The sequence below is a fragment of the Ciona robusta genome, chromosome 6 (genome assembly GCF_009617815.1).
Source record: "Ciona robusta chromosome 6, ASM961781v2".
In the NCBI taxonomy this organism is placed as follows: Eukaryota; Metazoa; Chordata; class Ascidiacea; order Phlebobranchia; family Cionidae; genus Ciona; species Ciona robusta.
Window position 1 is genome coordinate 1,865,535 of NC_143240.1, and position 25,112 is coordinate 1,890,646.

The following is a 25,112-nucleotide window of genomic DNA, read 5'->3' on the forward strand; positions in this document are numbered from 1 at the left end:
TTCATAGCGTTATACCGACTGTTGGGTTAAGTTAAGTTATTTAGGGTTACAAATATCGTATTTTCGATTATAAAAAATCCCTGTGGTTTTTAAACGTCGAAGAAAAGTGTTCTGAATGCGAAGATTAAAAACGGGTTAATTATAAACGAGAGAAAAAGTCAGACTTCGCTTTATAAGGCCAAACGTTCGTTAAAATAACAAGTACCTTGCCCTTTTTATTACGTGTAGAACTTTTGAATGGCACAGTGGGTGGTAGTGACGCGGTACATTGATGTAGGAAACGATTTAGAATTCAGTTTTATAATGAGTAAAGTAAACTATAGGGATAAATGTACCTTGAATATCAACAGCATAAAAAGGCTTAAAATTGCTCAAGTTGTATATAAAAGGACTTTTAAAGGTATTTGTGCAGTATAATAAAGGAAATGTAGCAAATGAGGGTTGCAGTTATGTTTTGCTACAGTACACAACAAAAGCTTATTTGTTCTAACCTAATTTATTGAACCCGCAATGATATTTGATCGTCAGATATCAGTTTATCAATGCCGCATGTTTGGTCACAAAGCCGGATTTAAACCATATATACGCCGTTTCTGATTTAATAAAGGCGTGTTGTTTTGCCGCGTGTTCTGGCTATACTAAATTGAGTTATATATATAGTAGGGTGGGGGAGACGGGACACCTTTAGCACATAATATCTAAATATTCTGATCATGTTTATAGGAGTCGTGAGGATATGTTTATATAATTATTTGAGTGTTTTTTGTTTACTACCAAATGGGACGAGATAATAGAATAAAAAAGTGTCCCATCTTCCCCTATCTTACTTTATAAAAAGCTGATTGTTATGTTTAAATTTAAAAAAAACATACACCTTATTTGTTTTTAGCATTGTTGTTGATTTTGCATGTAACGCATTTGAATTGTAAGAGGTACTGGTATCCAAATCGTGTGTGGACACATTGACACGCATAACACGAATGGTTGTTACGAAATTTCCGCCTCGACCTGATAAATGCAAAACAATGATAAGATGTTTTTACGCATTGCTGCAGTTTAGGGATAGTTATATACCTGTCAAAGTTTAGGTTATATTTCTGAGGGTTTTTTTTGTTAAAACGAAAGTGTCATGATAAATACACTGTGGCGTATAAGATGGATATATAACACATAATATCCCATGTTTCCTGGTCGTATTTTCAACAATTAACAACAAAGTCAACAATATTTTAAGGTCGCGAGGATACGGTTATGTAATTCTGTAAATATTCTTTGGTTATATTACCAGCAAATGTAACGGAAAGAAGAGTAAAAATATATGGAGAGTCTTACCCCAAAGTACCATCAATACGCTACTCTCAAGTTTGGAGTCCAGCCTTTTAAAACGACAAAAATTTACATTTGTTTGCTATTTTTATTATTTGCTGGGATGACTGACGTGCGGGCTAAATATTTTTGGCCAATAAGTGGAAAAGATGACTTGATACATAACGCTCGCCAAAGCAATCGATCAAACCATAATCGCCGTATAAATCTTGCATGAGTAAACACAAAAAAAGACGTGGCCATATTACACTTTGAAAATATTTAAACTATACCCTTGAATGTATTTTCGTACATTTAAAAAACACATACGTTTTTTTGTTTGTTTGTTAACCATTTTTAACGACTTTTCGTAATAATTTATGCCATAGTTAATCGCCAAAATTTGATTACGAATTTTCTGTTTTAATGTACGCTCTTTCGTGTGTTTAACGAGTTTCTACTCTGTCATTTTTCTGATAAAATTGTAGCAAAGCTACAAATATGTTATTTATGTATGTCAGCGTATAGGTAAAATCCCGGAGACCAGATTTGGTCCATCTTAACCCACAATAGTTACGTAATTTTATTTCGTTTCTGTGTGTTTAATTATTATAGGTTGGTGTATGTGTCGGATGCTTGTCTTTTGTTCTATAAACTTTTATAAACAGGATAGCTACATCACTTGCGTGTAATATCCTCAGCTGTTATAACGACTGTCGTTTTAAAGTTACATTCCTTTTTATGACAACACTCTTATAATAAAAATGTTAGAAGAAAAAAATCAAAAAATTGTTTAGTAGGTTGGGGTAACATAGTTTATGTTTTGCTTTATTTTAATGTCCCATTTGGTAGTAAACAAAGATTATTTACAAAGTTGTATAACCGTATCTTTATGACTCCAACAGAGCGTTGTTAATTGCTAAAAACACGATTAGGAAATATGGGATATTACGGGCTAACTGTATCCCACCTTACCCCGTATGGTACTATAAATATAAAGTAATGAAAATGTATGCATAAGCTGGCTTGGATAAGACAATCCTCCGTGACATCATAATAACTTCCTTGGTCGTGTTTCTTTAGCGGATGTAGCAAGAAACTTTTTTTACATCAACATTGTTACGTGTGGCATAAGACAAAGGGGTATAGGAAAGGTGCACAGAAATTAAACCGTTTTGGATACAAAATAACGTTTTACGATTTTTCAGGATTTATTTAGGTAAACAAAGTGCATTGAAAGTATAGTATAATAACACTGGCAGAACATAAATGGATGCAGGTTTGGGAACAACAATGGCTGCGACAGTCGTGTCAACGGTTGCGCAACTGAACGTAACGCAACTGAACGCAACACAACCTGACATTGACTATTTACGAGCAAGTTCATTTCGGTATAAAAGTGTTTATTTTACAGAAATGAGTAGGCCTATTGCTGATTTTATATTGCTGTCACACAACGATGTAGCGACGGTATAGTTATGACATGGGTGTTCTGTTTCAAACACCTCATGCCCGAATACAAATTACCCCGTTTGTAACTCTGTGGGTGATTATTATTGTTTTTAAATGTATGGTTTACAATTTATAACCTATAAGTTACCACTGGGTTGAATCAATTGGCGTTAATAAGTGTCTTGTCGAAGTAAACACGCACGTCTACAATAGTAGCCGCGTCAAGCCTCGAACCCACCTATCCCCTAGGCTTGAAAAAGGCGTGCTAAATACTACACCGGGCAAATACACTTATAAACAAACACAAGAATTAAGGGCGAGGCCAATCATTCTAAGATATAGTCATGTTTTGTTTATTTTCAGGTACTTTGGAATCTGCGTCGCAATCTGGGCAATCTTTGTCGGTTCTATCGGAAACCTTCTGACTATTCTTGCATTTTTTTCGAACTCAAAGCTGAGAACAACATTCAATGTATTCATCGTTAACTTGAGTATTGTGGACTTTTTAACGGCTTCTCTCATGTTGCCATTTAACTTGGCCGGATACGTACAAATGGCGTGGTAAGTATAGTACATGCGTGGTAACTCGTATTAAATAAGCCGGCACGAAACAGAACACCCGTGTTATAACGATTGTGGTTGCCCGCCACACAAAGATAAAGCAAGTTACATATTATCATGAATTCTTACTATAGTATTGGCTACGAAAACGGTTTATAAATCCGTTTACCACTTTAAAAACAATGTCTTACAGCATTAAACATAATCACAAGGGCTACTGCTTATTATTAGCATCGTAAATGGCATTCCCTATAATACACTACGCGTGGCTGGAACATTTAAATGGGCTATAAGAGTTAAAGCCTATTATTTCAGCAGGCACAAAATATTGGCTTACGTATGTGCTATTTCCGAAACAGTTATAACGGCCAGTTATATATGTATTATATGTATATATTACGGTAAAATATACTATAAAGAAACGCCTCACGATTTGATATGAGATTTTACAGATCACTACCAGCTACCTGACGCAAACGTTTAACTTTACTGTTAAATTATTGAGTAGTATATTGCCCAAAGAAATAGCTTTACAGTCTTATTAAAATAAGCTATGTAATTGGCAACACCCTTTGCCGCCGGGAGTTTATTAATAATTAAAAATATTCAAATTTTGGCTCGCGAAGGATATACAATAATGGTGTAAGATGGGAAACCGTTACCACAAAATATCCTATATTTCCTGATAATTTTAACAGCTAACAATGCTGTTTTAAAACCGCGAGGATCTGGTTATATAGTTCTGTAAATACTCTATATTTACTCCCGAATGGGACGATGGAACAAGAATGAAACATCTTATCTATACATTGTAACTTAGCCCACGTTATAACGTATGTATAACGTATCCCAGCATGCCATTTTTTGAATATAGATTGATTCATATACAAACGCTTTAAAACGTCAAGAACTACAGGCAGAAATATAAAAAAAATAATGATGTTATACTTTGTCTTTCAGGCCATTTGGACCTTACGATTTTACAGCGAGATTTCAAGCCTACAGTTATTTCTGTTGCGGCTATACGTCCGTTGTATTTCTAGTTACTATTACCGTCAATCGATTCATTGGCGTTGTAAAGCCGGGAAAGTATAACGACTACTTTAATAAACAAAGGTAAAATTCAACTAATTATGATGGTTGTATAACTTGACAGTGAGCATGAGGTGTTTGAGTATATATCTGGTGTATGAGATCATGGGGTGTTTAAGTGTATATGTCTGGTTTTTAAGAAAGCGCCAATGCCATGACTGGACAGGGAGCATGACGTGTCTGTACTAGATGTGTCTGATGTGTAAAAATATAAGCATGTTATATCTCACAGCGACCATAAAGTGTGCAAATGCACAACGCATGTCCGGTGTATAAGAAGACCCCCATGTTATAACTCAACAGTGAGTATGAGGTGCACAAAAACAACATATATGTGTCTGGTGTATAAGAAGACCTAATGTTATAACTCAACAGTGAAATATTGTAGATGTATATGGACACACAAAAGTTAGCATACAGCATCGTATGTACACATTACTCAATCTAAACCATTTTTCTTCAGGGTGATATGTATTCTCGTATTTTGCTGGACTTTTGCCCCAATTTGCTTGATACCAATGTTAACCACACACCCAATATGCGCAAAACAGAATCCCAGCAACCCTACCAACTCAATTACTGGCTTCCACCCAAAGCAATTCATTTGCACATTTGTGTGCGTACCATGGGACGAATACATGCAGGTAATATAACCACAATATTAATGAATACGTGAATGTAACATATAAACACTAATGAATACAACTGATTGATCCTAGCGTGGCGGGGCAACGATAGTCGTTATACTAGGGGTGAACTAAACACCTTGTCCCGTTATATAGTAGGTTGGGGAAAGGTTCCCCCATGTTTTATTCTCTTTTATCGTCCCATTTGATATTAAACAAAGAATATTTAGAGACGTATATAACCGTGTATCATTACTATCCTATAGAGCGTTGTTATCTGTTAAAAACGCGATTGGGAAATATGAGATATTATGTTCTAACTGTATTCATCTTACCCCACCCTCCACCATGTCTAAGTTTATAAGTTGTTCTTTCGGAATTGTTCATGGTGTCACCATGTGACGTCATTAACTGTGTTATTCGCACCGTAAGATAATTAGGAAGTCTGTTATGTCGTCATAAACCGTCGCAGACAGGTTTTTGTTAACAATTAAAAATTCGATCATGATAAATTACACTGCGCATGCGTAGTAACCGTTTATTACGTTATATCCGGTTTTTGAAGCCATGTCTTTAGGGCCATCACGCCACGTTGTTATCAACAAGTTGCACTTTTTTTGTCAACTACGTTTTTTGAGCTATACAGCACCAATAAGCCGACAGGGCGCATGAGGACGAATATAACCCTGAATGTCGTAAAATTGGGACATTTTTTCTTTAGTTGAGAAATTAGTTTTCTTAAAATTTTTTTTTCGTTAAAAAATGTCGGTTTTTGTAAAACATTATATAACCATTCCCTTTGCCACTTTTCGTATACAAAATCTATTTCATAACGTGTTGAATTATGCCTACATTACAGGTCGCGAGAGCTGTGTTTCAGTTTCTGCCACTTGTGATTATGGTGGTCTTATACAGCATCATATTCACACGGCTTGATAGGCAGCGTGAGCGCATACACGCCACCATGCGGAAAGGGAGGAGCGCTTCAAATGCGACAGGCATTAACTCGGTTTCTGTGAGCGAGGCCAGTCCAACAAAAAGTGTAAGCACAGACCAGAATGTAAGTGGGTTCGAATCTTACCTAAGGGGGTTTAGGTAGTAGGGGTTGAAATAAGAACCGAATTATTAAAATTTGTAATTTGGGTCACGGTCGAAGTGCTGTACAATAATAGCGAAAGCTTTGATAGTAACGGTAATACGACAGTTGTGACACCATGTGGACAAAATAGAAGTACGAACTTTTTCGAATAAAGGCGTGACCATTATACTATGTAAAAATAATAGTTTTAATTTGTTGTTTTTGTTTACAGAAACGATCAGTGTCGATCGTAAAGGATAAAAACAACTTGAGAAAAAGTATAATGCTGCGAAAAACTAGCAGTGCTGATATGAGTAATGCAAAGTGAGTTGCTTGTTTTATTACAGTGTATACTGTATTCACTGGACAATAAGCATGAAGTGTATGAATACACCATGTATGTATGCTGTATAAGATGACACCTATGTTGTAACTCGACACTAAACGTATGGTGTGGGAATACCATCTCTTCGTACAAAATAAATGTTATAGTATATGCTCAAGATCAAACGTCTATTTCATAAACTGTTCTTATCCTTAACCTGTAGACGGATAAAAGACAACAGACGCATGCTGCTCATCAGTGTAACAATCTGTATTGGATTCATGATAACATTTCTTCCAAGTGTTATTGTGAACTTGCCACCTTCCGCAACAAGGTATTGTGTTATACTTAAAGCTATACCCTTTCTTATATGTCTTAGTTATTGCAATGCAAGTTTATGTCGCCGTATAGTTATCGTATTATACGTTAAAGTGTGGCAGAGTGATTGGCGCGCTAGTTTCTAGCACAGAGGATAGGCCTATACGTGTTTCTGGTTGACGTTGTTGCTATTGTGTACGTATGTGTATTGGACAAGACACCTAACGGTAATTAATCTAGTCCAGTGGTACTTTATGGGTTGTCCAGTTGTCAGCCATGTAGCCTACATTGAAAAGAAAATTCAAAAAAATGGTTGCCCACAAAGTCACATAGGTGGTCACTGGTAACTCGTGAGGATAAACAAGCACATGTATTCACAATACGCATATTTTTACAGGAGAGCGTTTGACGTTCGTGTACACATGGCAGCATCTAACATGGCGTGGTTCAACAGTTCTATCAACCCTATTATTTACGTCCTGCTAAATAGAAGATTCCGCAAAGAATACAAGCGTCTTGTTCTCATGTTCTTTGGGCGTGTTCGTGGAAGTTTTATGCACGATTCTCTGAGCACGACTACGCCTCAGCAGAAGCACAAAGTTGGAATAAACGTTTCAATGCAGCCTTCAGCATGATTTGACCGTTAAACTGCTTGATTATACCCAATTATGGGAACTCAAAGGCAGATATGTCATTTCAAGCGATCAAATGGACATACATATACATATATAGAGTACTGTGGGGGTAGATGGGACACATTTAGCACATAATATTTAAATATCCTGATCTTGTTTTAAACAATTAACAACAGTCTATGGGATTCGTAGGGATACGGTTTTATAATCCCTTGAATGTTCTTTGTTTACTACGAAATGGAACGAGATAAATTTAAAAGGTGTCCCATGTTCCCTAACCCTACTATACGTATATTAAAGATGTAAAAAAATTGAGATTTTTTGCCCAAGTTCATTATGTTTCTTGCGATGTGACCATAGTTTTCCAATATGATATTGCTTTTCGGGTTAACTTAAAAAAACACGACTAACGTTATACTCTTTTAAACACTTCATTGGGAAAAATCTGTTTGAATTTAAAACGGCACCTTATACCATTGTTCCTGCTACTGTACGTATATATTGCACAAAGTGACATTATATTACATACACCTTTGCATTTTTCCGAATATTTTTGACATTGCACATCCGCTTATTAGCGTTTATTTTTGTAACGGAACGTAATCCCTGTGTCCACTGTTAAAACTTGGTTTATTTTTTGTTCATTTGTGTTTAATGATTATATTTTATTTTTTCATTGTGTGTTGAATAAAATATAACTATCCTGCGTCACTATATTATATACTGTAAGTAAGCATAGAACAGTGTCACAGCATGTGTGTCCGAAGTATAAAAAAATACCGTATTTGAAACTCAAAATTGAACATGAGGTGTATGATTACACCATATGTCTGTCTTGTGTACAAAAATACACCCATGTTATAATTTGTCAGTGAGCATGAGGTGAATACACCATGTGTGTTGAACATTTTCATGGAAAACAAATGTACGGTAGTATAGTCATGTATTGTCCTTCAAAATTATAAGAGTAACAATACATTACAATAATAAACATGAGAATATAAGAATTAGCTTCCAAATTTACGAACCGGGTCCTATTTCCTGGTATACCTGTATCACCTATGCAAATATTGGCCAAAGGAAAGACGTAATAAAGAACCAATAAAATGAGACGGTTGAACAAGGGGCACAAGAAACAAACGATATTTTCAATAATGTTTTGTTTTTTGAGGATGATATTATCAAAACCTTGTTGCGTTTTAAACAACGATTCCTGTTCCCTTTTTTTGTTTCTTGGTGCCCTATGCCCACTGTCGAACAAGAAACGAGGGTACAGGGCCTACGCAGTTAATATAAGTACGAATTGTAGGATGGCATTGGTCTTAAATAGTTGATATTATTCTGACGCCCACTGCTTCCATAGACATTACACTTCAAAACAGAATGTGTGACATATACGGAGCGGCCGGCGTAGAATTGATGCTTTACGATGATAATACACTGCATTCAACGGCACGAACCTAAAAATAACTGTCCAAAAAGCACCTGTAAATTATAGTTTAATAATATTAATCACAGTGAATCGAATGTTGGTCATTACCTTTAAATATATCATAAACAGCCGCAAGAAATCGCTACAACTGATAAAGTAGACAAAAAATACCTTACTAACGATCACCATAGGCTACATATTACTTTTCAAATTTACCCAACCGTTTGAGTGCAAGCTAAATATCAGTACTTGCGCCCCTCAAATTTGCCTTTCAAAAGCGTACGTGCTCCGCCTATATAGCCGAGGACTGGCCACGTGTGTTGGAACAAGTGTTAAGCTTACCACGGTTCTAAACCATAGGGTGAGGCTATTATTATAGAGAGGCAATGTTTGCTAACTCTTATCGTGTTGGAGTGTAGGCGTAAGGTAAACGTAAGACAACGAAAGACAAATATGGCGCAGACGACTAAGAAACCGGCGGACTATGGATCTAAGCGCTTTGTTTACCTTCGAATAATTAACTATAGTCATGGCGTTTTATGAACTTTCAAATGGGTAACATGAAAATAGAATTAGGAGAACATGGTAGTTCTTTTTGGGTAAGTTGGTATCAAAGGCTATATGTACCGAAGCTTTGTTACTAAATATAGCCGGTTAAAAGATAATCTGCTAATACGTGCCGTGTCATGTTGCTACATTATGTAGTTTTATGCACTGACCCACAATTTATGAATAATATTATTTACTTATTTATACCAAAAGCAATTCCACAGCCAGAAAAACTTAATCGGTGTTTATAATTTAAATTTAGGCGGGAACATTTGTCTTATCGTAATCATGTGCATTGTGACGCTTAATGGGGTTACGAGTTTAAATTTACGATATAACCAGGCGGGGCTGAATGCAAACAGTGCTTTGATTGCTTAACTATAAGCTAAAATAATCACGTGGCGTGCCAGGACACTCATTTATGAAGTGCTAGTAAATCTTACGAAGCTTAACTACGCGTTGGTGTAGTGTCACTGGAAAAGCGGCAAATGAATTTAAGCAACAAACAACATGTCTAAACATTTTTAGTACTAAAGTTTAGTAAGTACTAAAACTTAGCTAAATCATTTAAAAGATATTCTGGTGTAATGCTATATTGTTATCATGCAAGGTTCCAATTCCTGGGAAGGATATATTCTGATAGGTTTGAATATAACTGCTGGTACCAATGTGAGCTTGTGTGTGCTTGGGCAATACACTTAACGGAAAGTCGTAAACTTAAGTGATCAGGAGACACATACAATAAGATACGCGATTTCTTCTGCGGTTATCCTGCCACGCCAGGATATATAATAAGCTATATAATTTGCATTTATTCAGCCACTTATTTACGGAGTATTCTTTAGCATTGTGTACATAAGCGAACAGTAGCAGTTTTCCCAGAAGACAAGTAAACACATAATACAGATGCTTCTGTTTTCCACAATATGTTGCAAAGTGTCACCTTAAAAAAAATTCAAAACTTTGTAAATATGCGTGAAACAGGTGTTATCTTTTCCGTGTGCTTCCACACGTTGTGTACATATATATAGAACGTTGCATTAGTATGTATGAACACATGTTAAGTTCCCATGCCTCTGACATGTGTTTTGACGGATAAGCAATCCCACAGACACTATGCCAAACCAATAACAGGTGCTTTACAAAAGCAGCCTAACAACGCTGTGTATAACACAAATGAACCTACAATACATGTTTATGACGTCACTAGTAGTTATGATGTCATAAGCGGTGATGTTGTTTTTCTGTTCTTGACAACCTAAAGTGTAAAAGAATCAGGAACATAAGAAGTTGCATTAAAACCATTAACTTACCCGTCAAGCAGTGGTTATGACGTCACTTTGACGTCGTAAAATGTGACGTCATAGATCAACAACAAATAAAAGAGATAAAACATTAAAAAACACAATATATTTTTTTCAACAACGCTTACTAGTTACAATGTAAATTTTATTGAAGCTTTCGTAGGCACAGTAATGAAAACATATATATATGAAGTGCACATATATTACAGTGACATTTATGTATCTAAACAAAGTAAAAAAGCACAACAGAAAGTATAGGTCCAATAGGAATGCTTTTTGGAGGCACAGAAATGTACAGAAAGTTGTAATTTAAACCAAAATCAAACATAAAAGAGAGAACCAATATGTAAACCTGAAAAACAAAAGTATTTTGATTATTAGAAATTTATAACATAGCTGTTAAACTGATATTTAAATGCATGGTAACTTGTAATTTAGCATGGGGTGTATGAAACAGAACACATCCATGCGAGGATAGAGCAAGTTACAATCATTAACTTATTCATTGTAATCTATACTAAGTACCTTACATTAGGTAGAACTTGTTTCAAGTTCAGGTGGATTTTCAAGTGCTGCTCTTATCATAGGCGGTTCTATTGGCCATTTTGGTCTTGTAACCATATCGGGTTTGGAGCCATCTACAATCTGTAGACTTGCATCTAAAGGGTGTATGGGTTTGGATTCTCCAGTTACGCATAACAGCTTGATTTCTAAAGGCCCTAAGTGTAGGAAGTCCTGTAGAATGAAAATAATGGGTAAAATATTGCATTGAATATGTAAATGAGCATTTTGAATAAAGAAAATTGTGTTACGTTATATTTATTTGGGTGAGGTCATGTGACGAGGCACGCCATGGGACATTGGGCTAGAAAATAATTTAAATAACCTTTCAGCAGCTTATCTAGTATAAAAACATAGTGTATTTTTTACATTTTGTCTGCCATCTTACAGGACTTAAATACAATAATGTAACGAAACAATACCTGCAAGCAAAAAACATGGAAAATTGTTAAAAAAGGTAAAATTTAATTACTTTCTCTTCATATATGTTGATATCTTGATCCTGACGAGCAATTATCTCATTCTCCCACTCTTCCTCTTCCTCCTCTTGCTCTGGGAGGATTGAGAAAACTTTCTGCTCCACTGCACGCTGCACGGCACTCATAGGGCGTGGCTCTATGGCTAAAATTTTGTATAAGACAATAATATGCCTGGAAGCCAAAGTGTAAATACAGTAAACCATATTAAAGTCCGTGAATTATTTTTTTGCAAATTTTATGTTCAATTTTTACATTAATATCGAATAAATGTATGAATCTACCTATTTATTCTTGCATGGTGGGGTAAAAACAGCCGTTATAACAGAGGTGTTCTGTTTCATACACTTCTTGACTGCCCGACAGGTTATGAAATTTGTGTAAAAGTTTTTTGATATCTTTACCCTAGCCGCTTATGTATATCATTCATGCAAACAGTGGGACCAGTGTCGTGGACTAAAATTTTTATGTACCTATTATACATATAGCAATATACAAAGCAGTAAAGCACTTTACCCTTAACACTGTTATTATCATCATCCTTAGTTTGATACACAGACATTTGTTTCAGGTCCATATCATGCATTGTATCTTGGTTTAATATTTCATCCTCTTCGAACTGTGTCATATAGAAATTCCTAGAGTAAATGATAACAGTTACATGTTTAGTTACAATTGGGTTGATGGACCAACTCAGGCCTTAGTCCAAAGTCCGTAGGTGCCAAACCTGGGGTGGCAGGGTAGGCAGAATTGTTCTTGGATTTTCTACACTGCATTTATCAGTAAACATTACACCAATAAGTTAGATTTGTTTTGTATGAATGCGCCTCTAACTATCCCTGCCTCTCTTGTATTCAAAAAAGTGTGTTGCCTAATAGGTAAGTCCTATGGCGTGCCTTGCTGTAAGACCTCAACTATATAGAATAGAACATAAAACTAACATAGTTTAAAAAACACAACTATTTGCATGGAACTTATTAAAACATTCAGTTTCCCATAAATTACTACATTACTTTAAAAAAACAACATGGTTTGTACTTTGTAAATACAAACATAGAACCATTTTTTAATCAAAATATTAGAATAAAAAGTTCTTACCTCGATATTTTAAGATCTTCTTGTTTGCAATACAACAACTCACTTATAATTGACAGGTTTTCACTTTCAAGTTCATCCAAAAGTCTAAGTAAGTTTAGCTCTTCTTCCCTAAGAATAAACAGAAATATCAATCACTCTTAAAGTTAGATATGTGGTAACTTGCAAGTGGGCATGAGTTGTGTGAAACAGAACACCCATGTTATAATGACTGTCAAAAAACTATGAAATTACATGGGAGATAACTTAAAAGCGCATAGCGGTACATATGGTGTATGAAATAAAGCACCTGGGTTATAACCAACGCATAATACAAATGTACCAAACCTGGTGTGGCAGGGTGTACTCTAGAATTTTCTGCACTGCATTAATTAGTAAACATTACAGCCAATAGAGTGAAATTGTTTCACATAATTATGCGTGAAATGAATGTAACTTACTTTACCCTCGTGTCGCCGGGAAACGACAGTCGTTATCACATGGGTTTAACACCTCGTGCCAGCTTACGAGTTACCATGTATGTTACTTTGTGGGTGATTATTTTTTGGGGGATTTTTTCATTTCTTTATGGCTGATAATTTGGACAACCCGTTAGTGACCACTGGGCTGGAGCAATTGCGGTTAGGTGTCTTGCCTAAGGACACATACGCCCACAATGGTAGCAGCGTCGGGCCTTAAACCCATTACCTTTGTGTGTATAGCTATCTCTGCCTCCCCTGCATTTACAAAAGTTTGGTGCTTATTATACTACACATATCCAACCTGTGGATATGAGCTTCCTTTTTAAGCCATTCATTCTCATGCACCTCCTGTACACTAGCAGGGTCTAAATGCTCCATAGCTTTCTCTGATGCTAAATGTTGTTGCTCAGCCATGCACTCCTCCTTGTATAAAGTTACTTCGTATTTTGCAGCCTCTAGTTGTCTTGTTAGGTGCCCTGTATAGTGGGTAAGATTAGAAGTATAGTTGTTAGTGGATAAGATAGAACTATTTTGTTATTTTCATTCTGTTTTAGTGGGTTGGGGTAAGATGGAACATGTTTTCATTTTGTTTTAATGGGTTGGGGTAAAATGAAACATATTTTCAATCGCTTTTATTGACCCATTCGTTAGTAAACAATTTAATACTTTAAAAATAATAAAACAATTTAATACTATTTTGCATTTAAATTAAAAGTCTAGGCCTAGTGAATAAATATGACCAAGGTCAAGAGCGAAATAAGCTTTAACATAACAGTTGTTATTATATGTTGTTAAAAAAACTTATGGAAAAGTATCCGTACTTGTATCTTACTTACCACACATATCATTGAAGTTACGTAACATATCTTCTAATTCAGAGTTCAACAGATGTATCTGGGAACAAAAACATAAGATAGAAGTACCATACATGATTTATCTATATGCTTATAGCTATAGTATATGGTCCATGGGTATTCCATTTACCACAATAATGTTACATTTATTTTGAGGACACTAGTTACATGGTTAAACACTGCATATAGGTATTTTAAGATGCATGTACAAACATAAATCTAATAATGTCCAAAATTAAATTAGTTTTTATTATGTAAAGTTGATATGCCTATACTAACATAGGCTAGTGCATATTATATATACCATATATTTTATAGTAGGGTGGGGGGATATGGGACACCTTTTTTAATTTATTCTTACGTTCCATTTAGTAGTAAACAAATAAAATTTAAAGAATTATAAAACTGTGTCCTCACGACTACCATAGATCGTTGATAATTGTTTAAAACACGATCAGGGTATTTAAATATTATATCCTAAAGGTGTCCTACCTACCCCTACCCTACTATATATAATAAGTATATATAGATAGATAATTAGATATATTTAAAATTGACTGGCACCTGTTTAGCATGCTCTTCACTTCCCACATCCTTATATTCGGTCCAATATTCAACATCTGAACTCATCTTAGCATATTCCTGCTCTACTTGTTCAATGCGTTTATATAGGTCTGTTTAATAAATGAAAAGATAAAAACAGCAAAACTTTAGCATCGGGAATCACTAACAGACAGTCTCATCCCAAAGAAAAGAAAAATATATGTAGTTTGCACCAATAAAAAACCATACGATAAAAAAAGGAAGAAATTTTTACCATAAAAATGCACTAAAATGCTCAGAAAACTGTTAAATTTTTAACCAACACATTTAAGCGTTGTATCAACTTGTATCTAACTTATATAGCTTTAAAGTGTCTAAGACACTTAAACATAGGAAACCTCATTGATTAATGTGGTAAATGCAATATACTCTGGCTCTGTTTAGTGTTGAATACAATATACTTTGCCACTTTGGTTTGCATAGCCAGCTAACAGCAGGAAAAAGCTATTTCAGGCTTAAAATTGGGGTGCAAAACATAATGTCACCCAAACTTTAGAAGTTTATACAACCATAGCACTATAGATTCAATTATAAACACTCACCATCAAGTTCTTTATCCTCATTTCTTGCAGCATCCCATTTTTCCCTAAGTGCTTGCTCCACATGCTCACTGTTGTAAACTTCTTTTTCTTCTAACTCATGTTCTTGTTCCTTAGCTTGACGTAATAGGGTTTTGATGTGGATTTGCTGATCTTCGTATAATCGGGCGTTCTAGAAGTTAAAAAAAATAATATAAAATATGTTTTACTGTATAATTATGTAAGTGTCAGTCGGTATAGCTTAAATTAAAAGATATATTTTTTACCCCTTTTAGTTCCCCAAAAAACTTTATGGACATTTCAGTTAACTGTTATCATTGTGGCACAATGTTTAGAGTCTGTAGATCAGAGGATACGGGTTTAAAGCTTGACGCTGCCACAGCTATAAGGGTGTAAGTGCTTTGTGTTAGACCGATGCCACGATAAGTAGACCTGGCTAAACCTAAGAAATCAAAGAGGATACAGGTTTGGGGCGTGATGCTGCCACCATTGTGAGTGTATGTGTAAACGCGCACTAGGTGTATGAAATTGTTTATTTGAATTTTTACGCTTTATTCTAATTTTAAAAAAACACTGAACATTTTAATCATACTATTAAAACTTACTCTATCTCTAAACCTTCTGTTTTTGTCTTTTAATCCTTTTATTTCGAATTGTAAATCTTCCGAAGCTTTTTCTTTTACTTGAATCCTAGTTAACAATAGATGCAAAATCAGTTAACATCTTGGTTATTAATAACAGGTAAGACAGGTTTAGCATACAATCTACTCATAAAAATAAAACTGTGTATTAAATCCCACAATCATACATAAATATATGTTTTTTAACAAAAAAGTTATCTTTTATTTTTAATTTTTTTCTATACTTACTGGAAGGCAAGTATTGCTTCTTTTAAAGTCATTTCATCTTCTCTTTTCTCCCCCTTCTTTTTTCCTTTACCCCCTCCCCCCTTGCCCTTCTTTTTCCCTCCCTTTTTAGCCATAATTTAAACTTAAAATTCTGTGGGAAAGAATGTAGTTGTACAAAATTCTCTTCAGTAAAAGTATAGGTGTTATAAACTTAGCACTTGTACAGCTTGAAACCTAAAAGTCTACCATTAAACTTAACCATAAGCATAAAAAACAAAGGCAAGACGTTTTGGAAAACCTGGGGTAGCTTTGTTAAAATGCAGTTAAACATATACTTATTCAACAAGTATCTTATTAATTAATATAGAGAATTTTGGAAAATCTGTTTTAAGGTGTAATATTTGGGTGCTAAAAACATGATTTCAACCTGTTTTAAAATTTGGGGTAAGATGACACCCCAGGCACCACTAACGTAACACCTATGCCAAAACCAAATTGAATAAATGTATGTAAAAAGTCAAGAAATATATAAAACAGTAACAGTGATAAAGAAAGCTAAAGAAATAGAAATAAAAATAAATAAAACTAAGATGGTTTTCTTTTTTCAAGCAGAAAGCTTCCCAATAACGGGATATTTCCTTTTTCATCCAAATCCACTTTATTTATTTCTTCAATATTTTTTAACTCAAAATGCCGTGGCAAAAATGGAGGTTTTATAACGGGGGGTAAAACTGTACGAAGATTTTGAACAGAATTTTTATCTGGTTTATCATTAATTTTGTCAGCGTGGGATACTTTTATACCATTAGTGTCAAAACTTGATTTTGTTTGAATTTTTTGGTGAAAATACCCAGGTTTGGTTTTAAATTCTGCTTTAGGTTTTTTGGGAATCAATTTTATAATTTTTTGTGAAGTTGAATGATCAACTTTTATTGGATTTTCTTCAATTAAATCTTGGTTTAATCTTCTTTTTTTAATTCTTGGTTCAAAATGGTCTGTATTTCGTTGATGAAGTGGGTTAAACTTTTTCGAAATCTTGAAATTGTTAGGTGGGGGAGGAGGTGGCAAGAAGAGAGGAATTGCACTGTTGCTACACTGTGGGGAAGGGTGGTAGTTACGATTGATAGGGTAACATGGGCCAATTATATTGTGCCCGTTTAAATGGCACGGGGGTGCTGAAAAGGCTGGGTTTTTGGAAAAGTCTGAATTTTGTTGAAAAGTTGAATTTGTTGAATTTTGTTTAAATTTTGAATTTGTATTTGATGGTTCCAATTGCTTTGCATTTTTCTTTACTTCATACTTTTGCTTTACTTTTGAATTTTTTGAACTTCCAGGACGCTCTTTTTCCAAAAATTTAATTCTCGAAACGACGGAAAAACGACGATGACGGATTTTATCTCTTGTTTCTGCAGCTGCTTCGTATTCTGGAGCATAACATACATGCAGCATAGCTCCAAAAAAATAATGTTCGTCAAGAGATTTTTTCGCAGTTTTTGCTCTTTGTATATCGTCATATTTTATCAGAAAAACTTGCGTAAATTCTTCCTTTGGGTAATCTTTTAATTCTTCACATTTTACGATGGTGCCGTATATAGAAAACAGTTTTAAAAGATCTTTTTCAAGCTTCGTAGCTGGAACGTTAGCTACGACGAGATAGGTTGATTCGGAATTAACGGTAAAAACTCGTACAGATGTTCGCTTTTTTCCACGCCTGTATTTCGGCCTTACGTCGCAATATTCTTGCTTCACATGGTGCTTTGGTACACTGACATCTGCAGCCATATTTTAATGAATTTAATGCAATATTCCAGCTGCAAATATCGATTAAAATTGCAAAAACAGCGTTACTACACAATGCGTATACCGCATACATAACAACACAACAAAGTGTTTAGTCGTATAGTTACTCGAACAAAAATATAAACTAATATCTTATACAGTCTTTATCAAGATATGAAACGTATTCAAAATATTATTTACATCAATGTTATTATTTTTAATACATTTTAACGTTTAGAATTTGCAAAATATTAAAAATAATAAAAAATCTAAAACCAATTTTTTCCCACAGACATTTATGGTCCCGTTGTTATACTGATTGCATAAAAGCTTTGGTAGGACATGAAATTATTGAGAAAAGATAAAAGTTAGAATTCGTAACTTATTTATGTTTATTTCTTAAAAAGTATCGCGTATTACGTATTAAACTTGGGATTCAAGTTTAAACTGCTCTTACCCAAATCAATTAGTTATATAATATACTAAAAACAGTTTAATTTTCCGCAGATAGCCTATTTATATACGTTAAACTTTGTGTGTTCCGTATTTTTTCTTAGTAACCCATTGTTAACTACGTATAAATGTTTAGTATAATCTGGTTTAACAGGATTGTGTTATTGTATTTTGCAGCAAACCGATATGTACGATTTAGGGTTAAATAAAAGGTAATACACTGGAAAATATCGAAATTTTGTTGGTGATACATTCAATATGATGAGAAGATTAATACGACTTTTGAACGGACATAAAAAGCTTTGGCTTGTTAAAGACGTATGTGGATTGATATGTGTATTCATAACTTGGGGACTGGTGCTTTATGCACAGTTTGTAGTGAATATAGTCATGCTGTTGCCGGAAATATTTAACCAGCCAATTTACGGAACTTTCAACCTTCTGCTGTTTAATTCTTTGGCAATATTGGCTTTATCTTCACATTTTAAGTCAATGACTACAGATCCTGGCGCGATTCCAAAGGGTAATGCTACAAAAGAAAAGCTTGAGAGCTTGAACTTACAACCGGGGGAAATTGTATACAAGTGTGCAAAATGCTACAGTATAAAACCAGAGCGTGCTCACCATTGCAGCGTGTGTAAACGGTGCATACGAAAAATGGACCATCATTGCCCTTGGATTAATAACTGTGTGGGTGAATCAAACCAGAAATACTTCGTTCTTTTCACATTCTACATTGCTTCAATATCGCTACATGCTCTTATATTAATAGTAGTGCATGTGATAAAATGCGCGTCTAATGATTGGAATGAGTGCGCCTCTTATTCACCACCTGCGACAGTTATATTTCTCATCACTTTAACTTTTGAAGGGCTTCTCTTTTTTCTCTTCACTATGATTATGTTCTGTACACAAATGCATTCGATTTGCTCCAATGAGACAGGCATTGAACAGCTTAAAAATGAGAAGCATTGGGGAAAAGGAACAAAATGGCTAAATGTGAAGTCTGTTTTTGGTGATAAATTTTCAAAAGATTGGTTTTTCCCATGCTATGAACCTTCAATTGCTAAAAGTGATGTATACCAGTATATTGTGTGAGGCATTGTACTACTATCTTGAAAGACAATGAAGACAACTGTGTTGTAGCACAAAAATCTACCCAACATCACTTTATAGACTTATAAATGTGCAGATTTTGATACTGCAGTATAGTACTACACTTCAAAACTGTTTATTACAATTTTCTTTGTTCTTAAAGCTGTGGGCACTGAAACAATTATTATTAAAGAGTGGAAATAGTAATATGCATACTGTAATGCATGTTTGCCGATTGTATTTACACACATTTACTTTCATGTTGCATATGTTACATTAGCATTAGCAGCATACAATGTTTCATGTATACACTACATATACCCTGGTATAAGCCTATGCAAGCACACCTGACTTTTGGCATACAAACTTTGCCCCAAAGTTAACAGTGGCATGTACTTAAATGTAACTTAGATACAGACACAATGTACATATTGTAGGTTAGAGTGTTTTTATATATAGTATGTTGCTTTTACTCTTAAATCTGCAGAGTTTTCATACGCCAAGAAATTTAATCCCACTAAATTGCACTTTGTAACCTGTGATTTTTTAGCTATATATATATAAAATTAACCGAAATAATATTCCCTATAATTTTTTTATTATTCTAAATATTTACACAGAAAATATATTAAATTAAAAATGTAACCAATGTGTACAAATAATATCCAAATGTTTTAAATAAAACCACTTTACTGAATAGTTGTAAATAACACACACTTTATAACCTATATGCAGTTTTCTCTTTGTAATCTTATTTAGGGCCATTGTTCCCACCACAAGTGCGTATGTTTTACAAAATTATATCGATATAATTATACATTAAAGAAAAACAAATGTAGCACGTTTTTTTGACCTGAGACTTGACACACAGGGTAAAATACAAAATAGCCTACAACATTAGAAAGGAAGTGCTACTTTGAAAACGGAAAAAATCCTAAAATTAAGAACCCAAAAAAGTTATATATATACATCTACATGATTATCGGTAGTTTGTATGCGAAGATGAGGTGTATAAAACAATAACTTAAAAATAATGAGCGTAATGGCATTTATCCAAAGAAGTTGCATTTATCCTAAATTTAATAATAAAGTCACAGTTTTTGAACCATTTTGTCTTTCAATTGTTGTGATTCTACCAAAATGTTATTCATTTCTGACTCACTGAGTACATCTGTATCTACTATGCTATGTATAAGCTGATCTCGTGCGTCAGCAATGAAGTTATGCAGCAAAAATGCAGGCAGGGGTTTCCTATTGTCGTGAAGTGTATGAACCGGTACTCTTAAGAGCCCTAACGTCTGTTGGAACGAAGTGTAAGTATTTAGGTATATAAGCTTACTTGGCACCCATAGCACATAGGTTAGGGCGTGAGCCTCAAATCAATAGGTTTTTAGGTTCGAAGCTCATTGCTGCTACCGTTCTGGCGTATGTGTCCTTGAGCAAGGCACCTAACAGCAATTTGTCTAACCCAGTGTTCACTAATTGGCTGTCTAAATAGTCAGCCATATATTTATTTTGTAGACAACACAAATGGTATGGTGGGTAATAGCAAAAGTTATAACTTTTAAAACAAGGGTGATAATGTGACATCATACAAGTTTTACCCTACTGTTAGGTGTCTATACAAACAAGCAGAGCCAAAGTATATTGCATTTGCCGCATTAATCAATGAGATTCCCTATGTTCAACAGTTAAGAGTGTAACTGTATTTTAACAATATCACCCCAGATTTTAATGTGTTTGTAACGCCATTTTAACAATGTCACCTAAAATTCCCAATTCAAAAGATGTTACACCTATGGATAGACCCAACATTAACACCTACCTCTCCACCCCAGTCTTTTGCTTCCAACACACCCCTTTCAATTCTTTCCAAATCCTTTTCAAAATATTCTTTGACATAAAAATGATCAACAAGTTTGGGTGTAACATAGGACCCAACATAGTTAGTCTCATCCAAGTAAAATCTGGGGAAAAAAAATAAATGAATGTAACTTACTTTATCCTAGGTGGCCGGAAAACTACAGTCGTTATAACACAGGTGTTTTGTTTTATACACCTTGTGCCAGCGCATGAGTTACCATGTATGTTACTTTGTGCATTGCATTTCTTTAAAAAAAACATAGCATATTATTGAAGCTTTGTCCTTATATACATAACATACTACATTATAATAATGTCATACGTTTGTAACATATAACACCAAGAATATTAACAAAAAATGTGTTCTTTGCTTTTCTTTTATCCATGTATACATTTTTATTAAAATATTACCTGTTTGTAAGATATTTTTTTTTATCAATTTAGTGACTTATATATTTGGTACTAGAATCAATACTAAAGAATCCAATTTACTTTTCTTCAAGTCCAATCTCTTCCTGTAATTCTCGATTTAATCCGAATTCAATGTTTTCACCTTTGTCAATTAAGCCACCAGGAAATCCAATTTTTCCATCAAATCGTATTTGCATCTACAAGTATTAAATAAAAATGCTGAAAAACTGTTTAAATTGGAAACAACAGATGTTATAACATGTATGTTCTTTTTCATACACCAGCGTATGAGTTACAATGCATATAATTTGTGGGTGATTGTTTCATGTATGGCTGACAATTTAGATAACCCATTAGTGCCCACTGGGTTAAAGCAATTACATTAGCTACCAATGAGGGACACATTTCCCACAATGGTAGCAGCAAAGAGCCTTGAACCCATTACCTCTGGGTTACAGACAGGCATGCTAAACACTGTGACACAGCACTCAATAAGTCACAATAATATGTCCGGCGGCTTAGCAAATTTGGTTGCCTCTTCTAATTCAGAAGTAATAGGTTCAAGGCTTATCATTGCTACAACTGCGGCGTATGTGCCCTCGGGCAATACACTTACCGGCAATTGGTCCAACCCAGTGGTTACTAATGGGTTGTCCAAATTATCAGCACCCCCCAAAAATCAAATTTTTATATATATATTTATAATATGTTAGGGTTATACTCACCATTATAGAATAACGCATAGGTATGCTATTAAACAAGATCTTAGTAGATGGTGAATACAGAAATGCATGAGCTGCAATCTTTCTGTTTCCTATTTCGATCTCTGTCTCGTTTCTGTTCACTCTTTTGGACAAAATCTTTAAAAATGGACTCAAATTAGTTATCACGGTTATAAGCGTATTAATTGGTGTTAATAATTTTAATAATATAACACCTCACAGACAATAAGTAACGCAACCTATATGTTAAAATGAAAAATATTATAATTATTGTTGTACCCTCATAAAAGTAAAGCTAAGATTACAAAATTTAATTCAGTAATATAAAACTTACGCTTTCCATGACTGATATTCAAAGTTTAATTCCAAATTAGACAAGGACTCCTATTATAAATTGCAATTTTGGTTTTAGTCAAAAACTTTTTACCTTAAAAGAAAACATCCCAGGTGTTTCCCCTAATCCGTGATTGTAATACGTATGACATTGTAAAATTGGGGACACAATTTTTAATGGTAACCAATTTAAGTGTGAAAAATCGACGTCATACTAGTAAGCCACGAGACAGAGAAGGTTCTGTTGATATTTTATTTGCAACAATACGAAGTGTTACGCAAATATAAAAAGGACGACTTTTTTAAAGAAGTTTTTGAAAAATAAAAACAGGATTAAAATACCTATATACATTTTACATATACCCAAGCAAGGTAAAACTAAACCATATAGAAACAAACAGCAGGCCTACAACGACGCACATAGACTAAGATAAACCGAAGTTTAGTGGGGAAACATTTTGGTGGCTTTTAACACAAATTGGCCAACGTATATATGGACATATATTTAGCCATTACAACAAAACACTGGTCCGATAGCGAATATTTTGCATGTAATTTTCTATTGATCTTGTGTACATTTAAAGGATATGTCTAATTTAGGTCTAGATTACGTTACAGATACTTGTGGGTTTCATGGCTACAGTAAGACGACTAATTGATTTATGCAAGGACAACCTTGTCTAATCACGTCCTAAATTGACGCTGATTCGCTTATGAGCAAGAGAAAAACCAAGCTGTATTAGTGCGTGGAGCTCTAGTGGTAAAGGAGAAAATGCATTTGGGTAATTCGAATTCCGGTAAGAACTATAATGTAGGCTATCCGATATGGGATACAAAATATTAGTTCTCGAATGCAGGAACGTTTTGGGTGCAATATAATTGCCCAAAAATATGCATATGCAATGCAAAGATTGAATGACACAGAATTTTCATTAGTGCATTTTTTGTGGTTGGGATGTTTATATAAAAAGAGTTGTGTTTGTAAAAGAGTTTCATTTAGAATCATTAATATTGCAGCGGTGGGGTCATTGTTTAGCAGAAATGTGACAGCGTTTCAGACCCTGAATCTTTAGTGCGAAGTGAATAAAAAAAAAACACGAGAATAAGAGAAAAATATAGCAGGGTGGGTGAAGATAGGACACATTTTATTTTTTTCTTGTCCAATTTGGTAGTGGACAAAGAACATTTAAAAATTACAAAACCGTGTTTCCCCGACTCGCATAGATTGTTGTTAATTCTTTAAAACATAATCAGGATATTTAGGCATTATGTGCTTAAGGTGTCCCACCTTACCCTACAGTACTATATACTATATTATAAAAAATAAGAAACATCTCCCATTACCGCAAATAGGAAGCGGAAATGAATGACACGGAATTTGCATACATGGTCTTGATTAGTCAAGCTTGTTAGAAACCGCTGCCATTTTAACAACCTTTTCCTAGTAAATCTGTCCAAATTTCAAAATGGGTCGATGCGTTTACGTTTCGCGGAACAATAAATAAAACATGCGCCAAAATATTTGGGGCGTTTTGATTTTGAATTCGTGATGAGAGAGTCATAATACCAATAAGGTATACTATCTGCAGCGTAAAAGGCCATTCATATATTAACACAGCTAGTGGTATTTGTCCCAGCGGAATATAGATATAAAATATTTATATTTATATAGATGTATACGGTTAAAATAGCGCTCGTCTATACAAATGAAAGGAAAGGGTTAACGATCAATTGGCTTGCTTATACACACTACCAGACTGTGCGCTTTTTTTCTGACGTTTGTTACCAAGCGATACAATAAAGTTACGTTATAAAAGGAAAGCCTAATATAGTAACAGCAGAAATCTAACAGTCGAGACTTGAGCGTTTTTTGTTTAAACATCTAATTTGTATAATATGCGGGATTTTTTGCCGTATACGTCGGATATATAGTCGTTAAACAGTCAAGATTTTTAATCGATGGGCTTTTCCATGCACTATTTATACCATGTATTAACGACTTTCTCTTTGATGTTGATCAAAGAGGTGAATAAAAACCATAATAGGTTGGGGCAATACGGTATTTTTTATTATCCTAGATTTTATCGTTCTGTTTGGTAGTAAAGCTGTATTTACAAAATTGTATGACCGTATCCACATTACGGTAAAAGAGGGTTGGTAATTGTTAAAAACACGATTAGGAAATACGGAATCCTATGTGATAACGGTATTTACCTTTTCCCATAGTACTAACATTGTATTGTATAGACTGATATTTCAAAGCAAAATGGTTCAGTACAAAATTCCGTGCAAACGGTATTGACGTAAACAGCAAAAGTGAATTCTAAACTGGAATATATAAT

General features: G+C 34.4%; 5 protein-coding genes across 7 annotated transcripts; 2 read left to right on the forward strand and 3 right to left on the reverse strand.

Moving 5' to 3' along the window:
- Nucleotides 1–231: 231 nt before the first annotated feature.
- LOC149734812 (G protein-coupled receptor 84-like) lies at nucleotides 232–8,098 on the forward strand. The gene is made up of 8 exons (XM_089880027.1): nucleotides 232–2,696; nucleotides 3,121–3,318; nucleotides 4,279–4,434; nucleotides 4,874–5,054; nucleotides 5,896–6,096; nucleotides 6,347–6,438; nucleotides 6,663–6,773; nucleotides 7,155–8,098. Exons 1-8 carry the CDS (start codon nucleotides 2,575–2,577, stop codon nucleotides 7,390–7,392), a joined length of 1,299 nt encoding a protein of 432 aa, XP_089736153.1. The 5' UTR covers nucleotides 232–2,574; the 3' UTR covers nucleotides 7,393–8,098.
- Nucleotides 8,099–10,805: 2,707 nt separating this feature from the next.
- Nucleotides 10,806–16,274, reverse strand: LOC149734813 (coiled-coil domain-containing protein 83-like). Of its 2 annotated transcripts, none has more exons than XM_089880028.1 (11): nucleotides 16,136–16,274; nucleotides 15,872–15,956; nucleotides 15,270–15,438; nucleotides 14,689–14,798; nucleotides 14,107–14,164; nucleotides 13,572–13,746; nucleotides 12,813–12,920; nucleotides 12,231–12,352; nucleotides 11,711–11,859; nucleotides 11,208–11,412; nucleotides 10,806–11,029 (listed from the first exon to the last, which is right to left on the reverse strand). In XM_089880028.1, exons 1-10 carry the CDS (start codon nucleotides 16,246–16,248, stop codon nucleotides 11,209–11,211), a joined length of 1,293 nt encoding a protein of 430 aa, XP_089736154.1. In that variant the 5' UTR covers nucleotides 16,249–16,274; the 3' UTR covers nucleotides 10,806–11,029; nucleotide 11,208. The 2 variants fall into 2 exon arrangements, with proteins under 2 accessions (XP_089736154.1, XP_089736155.1); XM_089880029.1 differs by having other exon boundaries at nucleotides 11,203–11,412.
- On the reverse strand, nucleotides 16,268–18,076 carry LOC149734814 (uncharacterized). The gene has a single exon (XM_089880031.1). The coding sequence runs from the start codon at nucleotides 17,894–17,896 to the stop codon at nucleotides 16,700–16,702; it is 1,197 nt and encodes a 398-aa protein (XP_089736157.1). The 5' UTR covers nucleotides 17,897–18,076; the 3' UTR covers nucleotides 16,268–16,699.
- Nucleotides 18,077–18,490: 414 nt separating this feature from the next.
- LOC149734815 (palmitoyltransferase ZDHHC3-like) lies at nucleotides 18,491–20,279 on the forward strand. Its single transcript, XM_089880037.1, has one exon. The coding sequence runs from the start codon at nucleotides 18,605–18,607 to the stop codon at nucleotides 19,442–19,444; it is 840 nt and encodes a 279-aa protein (XP_089736163.1). The 5' UTR covers nucleotides 18,491–18,604; the 3' UTR covers nucleotides 19,445–20,279.
- Nucleotides 20,018–23,002, reverse strand: LOC149734816 (U8 snoRNA-decapping enzyme-like). Of its 2 annotated transcripts, none has more exons than XM_089880038.1 (5): nucleotides 22,865–23,002; nucleotides 22,441–22,575; nucleotides 21,797–21,912; nucleotides 21,267–21,408; nucleotides 20,018–20,739 (listed from the first exon to the last, which is right to left on the reverse strand). In XM_089880038.1, the coding sequence occupies exons 1-5, from the start codon at nucleotides 22,877–22,879 to the stop codon at nucleotides 20,533–20,535; spliced, it is 615 nt and encodes a 204-aa protein (XP_089736164.1). In that variant the 5' UTR covers nucleotides 22,880–23,002; the 3' UTR covers nucleotides 20,018–20,532. The 2 variants fall into 2 exon arrangements, with proteins under 2 accessions (XP_089736164.1, XP_089736165.1); XM_089880039.1 differs by having other exon boundaries at nucleotides 22,772–22,923.
- Nucleotides 23,003–25,112: the final 2,110 nt, after the last annotated feature.

Excerpts from the sequence above, each read along its gene's own strand:
- LOC149734812 (XM_089880027.1), top strand. The coding sequence starts at position 2,575 with ATGGATGCAGGTTTGGGAACAACAATGGCTGCGACAGTCGTGTCAACG. Across the intron at positions 4,435-4,873 it reads GACTACTTTAATAAACAAAG|GGTGATATGTATTCTCGTAT; the intron begins GTAAAATTCAAC and ends ATTTTTCTTCAG. Across the intron at positions 6,097-6,346 it reads GTGTAAGCACAGACCAGAAT|AAACGATCAGTGTCGATCGT; the intron begins GTAAGTGGGTTC and ends TTTTGTTTACAG.
- LOC149734813 (XM_089880028.1), bottom strand. The coding sequence starts at position 16,248 with ATGGCTAAAAAGGGAGGGAAAAAGAAGGGCAAGGGGGGAGGGGGTAAA. Across the intron at positions 13,747-14,106 it reads TAACTTCAATGATATGTGTG|GGCACCTAACAAGACAACTA; the intron begins GTAAGTAAGATA and ends CCCACTATACAG. Across the intron at positions 12,921-13,571 it reads AAGGAAGCTCATATCCACAG|GGAAGAAGAGCTAAACTTAC; the intron begins GTTGGATATGTG and ends GTTTATTCTTAG.
- LOC149734814 (XM_089880031.1), bottom strand. The coding sequence starts at position 17,896 with ATGGCTGCAGATGTCAGTGTACCAAAGCACCATGTGAAGCAAGAATAT.
- LOC149734815 (XM_089880037.1), top strand. The coding sequence starts at position 18,605 with ATGATGAGAAGATTAATACGACTTTTGAACGGACATAAAAAGCTTTGG.
- LOC149734816 (XM_089880038.1), bottom strand. Across the intron at positions 21,913-22,440 it reads CTATGCGTTATTCTATAATG|ATGCAAATACGATTTGATGG; the intron begins GTGAGTATAACC and ends TAATACTTGTAG. Across the intron at positions 20,740-21,266 it reads CAAAAGACTGGGGTGGAGAG|ACGTTAGGGCTCTTAAGAGT; the intron begins GTAGGTGTTAAT and ends TCGTTCCAACAG.